Source organism: Rhincodon typus, chromosome 21 (genome assembly GCF_021869965.1).
Source record: "Rhincodon typus isolate 14 chromosome 21, sRhiTyp1.1, whole genome shotgun sequence".
NCBI classification, from domain to species: Eukaryota; Metazoa; Chordata; class Chondrichthyes; order Orectolobiformes; family Rhincodontidae; genus Rhincodon; species Rhincodon typus.
The window spans coordinates 11,531,004-11,540,928 of record NC_063352.1 but is presented as its reverse complement, the minus strand read 5'-3'; the positions used below and the strand labels follow the sequence as shown (position 1 = coordinate 11,540,928).

Genomic DNA, 9,925 nt, shown 5'->3' with positions numbered 1-9,925 from the left:
ACCCTTCATCAGAAATGACGAAGGGTCTAGGCCCGAAACGTCAGCCTTCCTGCTCCTATGATGCTGCTTGGCCTGCTGTGTTCATCCAGCTCTACACCTTGTCTCAGATTTTCCAGGATCTGCAGTTCCTACTATCTCTGTTAAAGTGCAGTACCTGGACCAACCCATCCTGGTGAGGAACGTGACAAGTTCTGCCCACAGCAGATGATGATCCAAGCATGGAGGATGTCGGCATGCGCCCCTCGGAAATCTCAAGGTGGTTGATTTTGGGCACTAGCTCCAGACCCCTCGAGTCAGTCAAGATGGAGATTTTGCCACCAAATTGAAGGACAGGATTGGCTCACTCTACTTACCCATCAATGCTGGTTACAAACACCGTTCCTCACTCTGTGGGGGTGTGGGTGGGAGGGTAAATTGAAATGACGTCCACCACCCCCCCCCACTGAGAAAAATGCACTCCCCCCTCCTCAATGGACCTGAGTGAGAAGGGAGGACAATTCTTCAAAGCAGCTCCTTTACTGTGGTCCATCCCCGTGGGGTGTTCATATTCCATAAGAATGTTTTAAAATTGCAAGACTTAAAATGATCTAACACTTTTTGAACTGCTAAAAAATGCATCGTTACCACAAAAAAAGCTCAAAAATACGTCTGACTCTTCAAAGCATCATTTACATATTGTATGTTATTTGCATACGTAACTTCGTAAAACAAATTCATCGGCCAAGTCCGAGGAAATTTGACCTTGTCCAGAGCACAGAAAAGCAGAAGTAGGGCAAAGTGCAGTCTGAAATGTTCTCGTCTTGTGTGGGTTTGCTGGTGGGGACTCTGACTTGTGATGTGGAAAGTGAATGTCACACAGAGTGGGGTCTACGGTAACTTTGTTTCTATAATATAGCCTTCTTTCCATAAAAAAGAAAACAACAGAACCCTCAAAAGAGTTAATTGTTCACTGACGCAGTGACACTCTCGTATTAAAAGCAAAAATTTAGTTTTGAATTTGACACAATTTGCATATGTTTCTGAAGTAATTAGGATTAATCAACATGTTCACGAACGTTATGTTAACTATGTTTTATTGTCGAGCTATAATGAATGCCTGTGTCCCTTTAGATTTGTTTTTATATTGATTAAAACGCCCTGGTTTTATATATCCTTTGATTCAAAGTTAATTAGAACTGGCAAAATTGATAGTTGAGCTAAATTACATTGATCAGAATTCGTCATCACTTTTGATTACTCCTCGTGTAGGAGATATTTTGTTAACATTGACAGTTTAATAGGACTTGCATATCTTTTGAATGGAGTTTTTTGTGGACTTATAATTACATTTTGTGTAAAGAAAAATCACTGCCTAGCATTTGTAGATTAGTAATGAAGAACCTGTGCTGTCCTGTTTTGTCCTGACTTGCCTGGTTTGAATAGATATAATAGATGTTCCCTATTTCTGTTTTGTGCGTTACTACACAGGGCCCCACGTACGATGTCTTTTAAAAACCTTCCTATTAATCTTCGATTTCACACATACATGGCTGTATCTAGCTCTAGACACTGAATTTCTTACAACCTAATACTGGACTTACTAATTACTGACTCCAAACACTTGAAGCTGTCAGACTATGTGCACAGTACTCATTACTGCACGGATGCTCCAAGACAAATGATGTCACGTGAAAAAGGAGTTGTAAAGCTTAACACAGTATGTTGTTTGTAAATGGTGAAATGTGCTAAAAATGAAGGACGATATTCAACGTGTCTGTGGTAGAACGTGACTGGCAGATTGTAAAGATGGTCCAGACTTCATTCACATAATAAATCTGGGGCCTGTATGAACATAGTGTAACAATTGAGGATTGCTGAGAGAAGACACATTTTGTCAATGTTTTTGTCTTGCACTCATCAGCAATACTTAAGTCCTGTATTTATAACGAGTGTGAAAAAGCATTTAAAAATCCATGACAGCACTGTAAGCGTTCAGACAATGAGTATTTACTATGGAAAGAATAGTGAGAATATTTTAAACTAAACCCTCTTCATTTTTAAATTTTAATTGAGGAATAGTAACGAATGTTTCTTATCCTTAACACAAGCCCTGAGCATTGATTGAGTAACATTTTTTTTACAATGTGTGATTTTGCTCGTGATTATTTAAACAGCAAAGCATTTTGTAATTCTATTTACTTTTAAACATCAACAGCTCTGAAACGGTCTTTTGAGATCGATGATGTGGATGATGGATCATCATTATCACCGACTTCTCCGCTGAACTCGCCTTTCACTCCTGCTCCAGGGTCTGTGTTGTCATCCAAAGCCACTGAAAGCTTTGTCACCAGTACACCCTCTCCACCTTCTTATCACCTGAGGATCGGGAGCAGTTCAGGTTCAATACCGGCTGCTGGTTCATCTCAGTACAGGAAAGTTACTTCAAGCCAATCCTTTAATCAAGGGTCCAAACCACTTCCCAGATCTAATGGAAGTACAGCTCTAGCTTATGTCTCCTCCTTCCAAAACAGAACAAATCCAAATGGCTTCCCTCACTCTTCCAGACTGGATATTGACATTGACCGTATGCATGGTTCAACATCTAGCCTTGTGTATCCATCTCCTTCAAAGACGAACTCTTTGTCAAGTCCACTTCAAAGTTCATTAAGACGCAATGATTCAGGGACTAAAGCAAACCATGTGTCCTCGCCAGTTTTGAAGAAATATTCTTCACAAGGCAACGTGTTCCCTTCAGTAGTCCAACCTTCTGCAATCTCTACCAATGTAGGCACAGCCAGTCATGGTTCCATGCCAGCTCTTGATCTTCACATTGCTGATGAAGACCTAAACGTGGAGAACAAACCAGCGTTCAATCCATTGCTCAAGTCAAATGCAGCTCTGCATTCCATGCCAATGTCTCTCGCACAATACAGTGTCCAAAGCCAAGTTCCAAAGACAAGAATGGGACCGAAAGAGGCACGCATCACTTTGGCTGACACACTCTCCGGTTTACGATTCAATTCTGTAACAAATCAGCAAGAACTAAGGTCTGTACCTAATGATTCATTTTCCATTAATCTTGGTGACACCATGAATACAGCTCTGGGCAATCCGATTCCAGCTGATGACCCTACCGCAAGACCGCAAACAAGCCAGAGTGTAACAAGTGTCAGCTCATCCCCGACTCCCTTGACAAGATCGAAACAGGCTGTCTCATTGGTTTCTGTGTGGAGTAACGTACAACAATCTGGAGAATTCGCTCCCCCTGCTCCGAATGCAGAGTCCAGCTATCAATCTGTGCATGACTTGCCTCCAGTCAGGTTGGTGACCCAGCTGCAACAAGTTCCCCGTCACATCTCTGTGTCAGGGTTCGAAACAAAGCTAGTGCAGGATTCCAGACCGCTTGAGGATCCAGTGTTGTCTCCACAGCCAAAGGAAAGTCCTCGATCTGAGATGAAGACACATCCTTCCTTCTTAAAATCAACTAATGTGGGGATAAACTATCTTAATCATGACTTTCAACCAACAGTGAGTCTCTACCATGATGGAAAAGTGGAGAAGGGAATGCAGGATCTAAGTTTTGAAAGAGAAGTAAACATGCAGCTCAAGAAGCAAGGTAAGACCTAGCTTTTCAGCAATTTATAAAGCGTTGGGATCCTATTGTTTTATATTGAAAGCGTAAAATACGTCACTGATTTCACATACAAATAATTGTTGTTTCATATTTCAGGACTTGTCTTTTCCAAAAATCAATTCAGTTGTAATTAGTGAAGATTGTAAGTTAAGGTTAACAGTTTTCAAAATGGTCAACCACCATATGCAAATTGTCTTAAATTGCCCTCAGTGTATGGAAGGAGATTAGAGCAGCCTTGTATCAAATATCACACTGATCCTTGCTCTAATGACTGACACTGGGACCAGAAAAGCTTTGCAAGGAGGCAGAAAAAAAAGGGAAATTTGGCTGGTGAATTATTGAGAGGAATACTCGTGGGAGATTGATAAGAGTTTAGGTATGAAAAGCATCAGAGTATGCAGAATATTGTGGTAGGAATGTGGTATTGAGATAGAGGCAGCCATGTTCATATCAAATGTTGAATGGCCTACCTCTGCTTTTAGTTTCTAAGGGAGCAAATCCTTGTGCCTAGTACTTCAAGCTTTCATTTGCAAATTTTTGAGTGGCTTTTTTTTTTTGTCTTTTTATCTTAAAGAATTTGATTAGATTCCACAAACCATAGAAACACTAATGCAGGGTAATAATTTAGCCCATTAGGAAGATGGATAAAGGGGAACTAACAGAGGTGGTGTACTTGGATTTCAAGAAGGTGTTTGGTTACGTTTCATGTCAGAGGTTACTGCATAAGAAAAGAGCACAGGATGTCGAGATTAACATATTAGCATTGATAAATGATTGGTTAGCAGACAGAGGAGGGGAGGTGATGGCCTAGCAGTATTATTGCTAAACTATTATTCCACAAATCCAGGCAATAGTCAAGGTTTGAATCCTGCCATGGCAGATCATGGACTTTGAATTCAATAAGAATCAGGAATCGGTCGCCTAATAATGACGAAGAAACTGAGGAAAAACCCCTCTGGTTCACGAATATCCTTTAGGGAAAGAAATCTGCTGGCCTTATCTGGTTTGGCCAACATGTTTTAGAACTTAGATTTAGATTTAGGTTTTATTGTCACGTGTATTCAAGTATGGGATACAAGAGTACAGTGAAAAGTGTACAATATTGCCAGACACAGCTCCATCTTAGGTACAAAGTGCCTATTGTGGTTTACTCTTAACTGCTTTCTGGCCAATTAGGGATGGGCATTAAATGCTGGCCTGACTAAGAGGCCACATTCCTGTGAGTGAGTGAGTGAATGAAAAGGAAATGGAGAATAGGGATAAATAGGTCTTTTCAAGTTTGGCAAGCTGTAACTAGAGGAGTGCCAAGGGGATCAGTACTGATCCCCAAACTATTTACAATCTATATCCATGACTTAGGCAAAGAGACCGAATATATTGTTAAACTTGCGGTTTGTACAAAAATTAGTAAGAAATTAAGTTGTGAAGATAGCCTAAGATGTCTGCAGAGGCATTTAAATATATTTAAATGAGTGGGCAAAAATTAGCAGCTGAAGTTTAATGTGGAAAGCTGACTATTGTTGCAGGAGGAATAGAAAGGTAACATATTATTTCAATGGGGACAGAATACTGAACTCTGAGGGACAAAGGGATCTGGGTCTTCATACACAAATCACCTGAAAATAGTACGCAGGGGCAGCATGTGATTAAGATGGCAACTGGAATAGTTTATTACAAGAGTAATGAAATATAAAACTAGGGATATTTAGCTACGTTAACAGAGCATTAGTAAGGTGACATCTTGGGGTACAATGTGCAATTTTGGTCTCGCATTTACATCCTTTCTTAAATAACATTCAAAGTACTTCACAGGGAATGTTCACTCGACTGATATTGGAGATGGGCATTTAACCCATGAGGAAATGTCAGACATTTCCGTGGCCTTGTTTCATTGGCGTTTAGAAGATTAAGAGGTGATCTTATTTAGTCATGTAATATGTTTTAGGTTGGACGCTGGGAGGATGTTTCTTTTGTGAGACACTGGAACTAGAGGGGGGCTTAAAAATAAGAGGTTTCCCTTTTTAATGAGGGTCATTTTCTTTCTTGTTGTTATGTGTAACTCACTTCCCCAGAAAGCAGTGGAGGCTGGGTAATTGAGTTCATTTGACACAGAGAAAAGTAGATTTTCATAAGAAAAGGAAGTTAAGGGTTATGAAGTGCTGAGAGAAAAATGGAATTGGGGGCCACGACCAGGCCAGCCATGATCTTATCGAATGTTGGAGCAGATGGTTAGAAGCCTTTTTTTCAATCATATAATCTGGGAAAGGCCCTTTGGCCCATCGAGTCTATACTGCCAAAATGCACTATTACCTACACTAGGCCAATAGTGTACTTGGCCAATAGCCTTGAATGTGATATGTCAAATGTTCATCGAAGCACTCTTTAAAGGCTGTGAGGTTTCCTGCCTCAAGTACCCTCCCAGGTAGTGCATTCCAGATCCTCACCAACCCCTGGGTGAAAAGATTTCTTCCCCCGAAACCTCTTGAAATCTGGCAGAGTTTGAATCAGCAGGTTCTTTGAGCAGAAAATGCTTCGGTGCAATGTATACTGAGGCTATTACGAGAAGAGAATGGATGAATGTTTGTAAATGCAGGATTTTGAAAGGTTGGGGGACATAGACAGCGGGAAATGAGATTAATTAGATTCAGTTGAAAGAGCACAAGCTCAATAGAATGGATGGCCTATTTTGCAATGATTCTATGATTTAAGGAAACAGTTCTTTAAAGGGTGTTGCTATGCTGACATGATTGCCAATTCCTGTTGATTTTGAAGATACTTAACTCAATATATCACTTTTTAAAGTTTCATAATTTTACAAATGTTTTGAATTATTTAACATTTTATCATTTTCACCTTTTCATACAAAACTAATTGCATTCTTTGTGCAATAATTTGATGAACCAGTTAGCGATTATACAGTTAATATACTCCATGGTGTTCGACATAAATGAAAAGGCTTTCTTAATTTGCGACAAGATGCGTTGTCTGAAACTGTGGATGGAATTAATGTTTTGATTAAAAATGAAGTTTCAGTTTTTCTAATGCATAATTTTATTCTGGCATTGATTAAATTATTTTCGCAACTAAAGAGCCATTTTTGAGTAGCACAGCTGAAAAGTTTTAATCATCTGTCAACAGATGTTTACACTTGTGTACAGTTTAACTTACAGTTGCAGTTGTTTACTTTCATTTCACTTATCTTTCAATGTATATTTTTAAACTGGTGATATGACGGTCCTAAGTGTGGGACCTTTTCAACTCCGAACGTTAGACTAGTGTGGTGTAAACAAACTCAATAGGAGCTTTCAAAAGAATGTTGGATAAATATTTGAAGGATAAGGGTCAGGAATGAGCAGATGGCGGGGGGGGACTAGTTGGATTGCACTTTGAATTAGTCAATGTAGGACGAAGTGGCAGAATCCTGAAGTGGTCACAGGGTCTTTGTACAAAGTGAGTGCTACATTGTACCAACTTTCTGACTGCAGGTTTGAAATGTATACCTTGTTTTTAAAAGAAATGATTTATCCATGGTTAGTGTATCATTTCGGATGTATGTGCTGCAACTTCACAACTTGCTGCATTGATCACAATTAAAATAAGGAGCTACAATCGATTCCAATATGTAACGGCTCATGTCAGCCACGGTTTGCTAATTCTGGATAATTGATAAAGTGTGCTAACTTTTAACTTTAATATTTACATGATGAAGCAATTGTACTGTCTACAATCCTATAAAAATGGGAGGAAAGCAGATTTATGTGAAAGTGACAGATTATTCTTACAAAATCTTTCTTCTAATGCATTCCTTTATGTCATTTATTAATATTTTGTGTTTCGGGAGAAAAAGTGGAATCAAAATATTTTAGTACAATATGTAACAATTGAAACAGTTCTCATTTAAGTTTGTTCCTTTCTTTTAATAGCTTTACTTTGTAATCGTTTTTTTTTGATTAGCAGCTGGATATGTAGAATCGGCACCAATCGGTTTCTCGAATTTTGTGTTTTAGTTTTTGTACAAAGATGAGAATTCCTTTCTAGGGAGGAGTGGTGGACTATTCCTCAGCAATCAGTTACAGCTATTGTTTCACAAGCATTGCATCAAATGCTTCATTTGACATGTTTTTTCCTTTTTCTGTGCTTCCCTAGCATCATTTGCGATGGTTAGTTTCTAGTTTTGGACAGTGTTATAAAGGTATCGGGGAAGCAAATGTGGTGACTCCCTTTTACAGACAATTTCAGGGATGTAGAGTCATATAGTCATGGAGCTGTACAGCACGGAAACAGATCCTTTGGTCCAACGCATCCATGCTGACCAGATATCCTAAATTAATCTAGTCCCATTTGGCCCATATCCCTCTAACCCCTTCCTATTCATATACCCATCCAAATGCCTCTTAAAGGTTGTGATTGTTCCAGCCTCCACCACTTCCTCTGGCAGCTCATTCCATACACGCACCACACTCTGCGTGAAAGAGTTGCCCCTTAGGTTCCTTTTAACTTTTTCCCCTCTCCCCTTAAACTTATGCCCTCTAGCATAGTTTTGGAATCCCTCACCCTGGGGAAAAGACCTTGTCTATTCACTCTATCCATGCCCCTCATGATTTTAAGTCTCTGTAAGGTCACCCCTCAGCCTCTGATGCTCCAGGGAAAACAGCCCCAGCCTATTCAACCTCTCCCTATGGCTCAAACCCTCCAACCCTGGCAACATCCTTGTAAATCTTTCTTTTCTGAGCCCTTTCAAGTTTCACTACATCCTTCCTATAGCTGAGAGACTAGAATTGCACACAATATTCCAAAAGTGGCCGAACCAACATCTGTACAGTCACAACATGACGTCCGCACTCCTAAACTCAATGCATTGACCAATAAAGGCAAGCGTATCAAACTCCTCCTTTATCCTGTCTACCTGCAGCTCCAGTTTCAATTGGACAAGTGGTCCCCGCCCCTTGAACAAGTTTGTCAGGAATGCATGGTCTGCACATCATAATCTTTGGCAGTCCCTCACAGCTGAGGATGACTCTCTTCCACTCTCAGGGTGAGTCCGTGGGTGGCTGTACAGACGGATGCGGCTACCGCAGGCTCTGTTACACTGGCGGCAAAAGGTGGTCATGGGAAGGGGTGGGTGGGGCATTAGTGGGGCAGTGCGCTCCTTTTGCTGTTTTTGCTTAGCTTCCGCTTTTTCCAGATGGCAAGTCTTGAGGTCCTTTGATGCCTTCCTGGATACTCCTCCTCCACTTTGGATGGCTTTGGGTCGGTGGTTCCCAGGTGTCTGTGGGATTGCCACACTTCGCCAGGGAGGGCTTGAGGGTATCATTGAAGCGCTTCCTCTGTCCACCTGGGGATTGCATACCATTTCGAAGCAGGGAGTAGAGCCCTTGCTTGGGGAGTCTCGTGTTGGTCACGCGGATGATGTACCCAGCCCATCATAGACGGTCAGTGCCTCTATGCTGGGAATGTTGGCCCGGTCGAGGACGCTGATGTTGGTGCATCTTTCTTCCCAGCATTATACTACATGTTCAAAGGCTCTTGTGGCACAGTCGTAGTGAGTCAGAAGAGTGGGTTCAAATCCCACCTGCTCCAGAGGTATGTCATAACATGTCTAAACAGGTAAGTGAAATGTGTCATGGATATTTTTAAATCTGTCAAAGTCAGTAGAGATGAATAAAGTGCTGAGTGTGTAACGTGACCAGTGCCATATCACCTGTTGCGTATACCTGTCAATTTCACCTCAAGATCTCAAAGATCTCTTTGAAGTTGGTCATTCAAGTCATTGCTAGTCACCTCCTTTAGTAACCAAATGCAGAACGGTGGAAATAGCTGAGGGTAGGAATTGTGAAATGCTTACACTTTTTAAATTGGAGAACGCAATCTACGGTCTGAAAGTGAGCAGCTACATTTTCTGAAGAAGGGTCCTGATCCGAAACGTCAGCTTTCCTGCTCCTCTGCTGCCTGGCCAGCTGTGTTCCTCTAGCTCCACGCTGTGTTACCTACATTTTCTTATGACTTTCTTTTTATTTCTACTTCTTTCCATTTCCAGAAGATTTTTCTGTTCATAAATTGCTTACGAGCTTTGAGCGTACTAAACGGGGTACCACTGAGTCACTGGACAGATGCTGTTAAGAACCATTTAACCAGTACCTTTCCCTCTCATTTCTTTGGCCCCTACAGCTCGGGGCTACATGCTGCATTTCCTGAAGGCAGTCAAATTAGGATTCAACCTAATAATCTTCTGATAGCAGTCAAGAGTAAGCAGCCTGGCGTTACGCCTTAAAATAAAACAAAGAACCGTGGTTGCTGGAGATCTGAAACAAA

At 40.8% G+C, this 9,925-nt stretch overlaps 1 protein-coding gene across 1 annotated transcript in view; it reads left to right on the top strand.

Annotated features, from left to right (window-relative positions):
- LOC109923863 overlaps positions 1–3,606 on the top strand; it is a 24,527-nt gene extending 20,921 nt beyond the window's left edge. Inside the window, exon 2 of the mRNA XM_020523902.2 lies at positions 2,195–3,606. Within this exon, the coding sequence (XP_020379491.2) occupies positions 2,195–3,606 (1,412 nt within the window). The remainder of the gene's footprint in view (positions 1–2,194) is intronic.
- Positions 3,607–9,925: the final 6,319 nt, after the last annotated feature.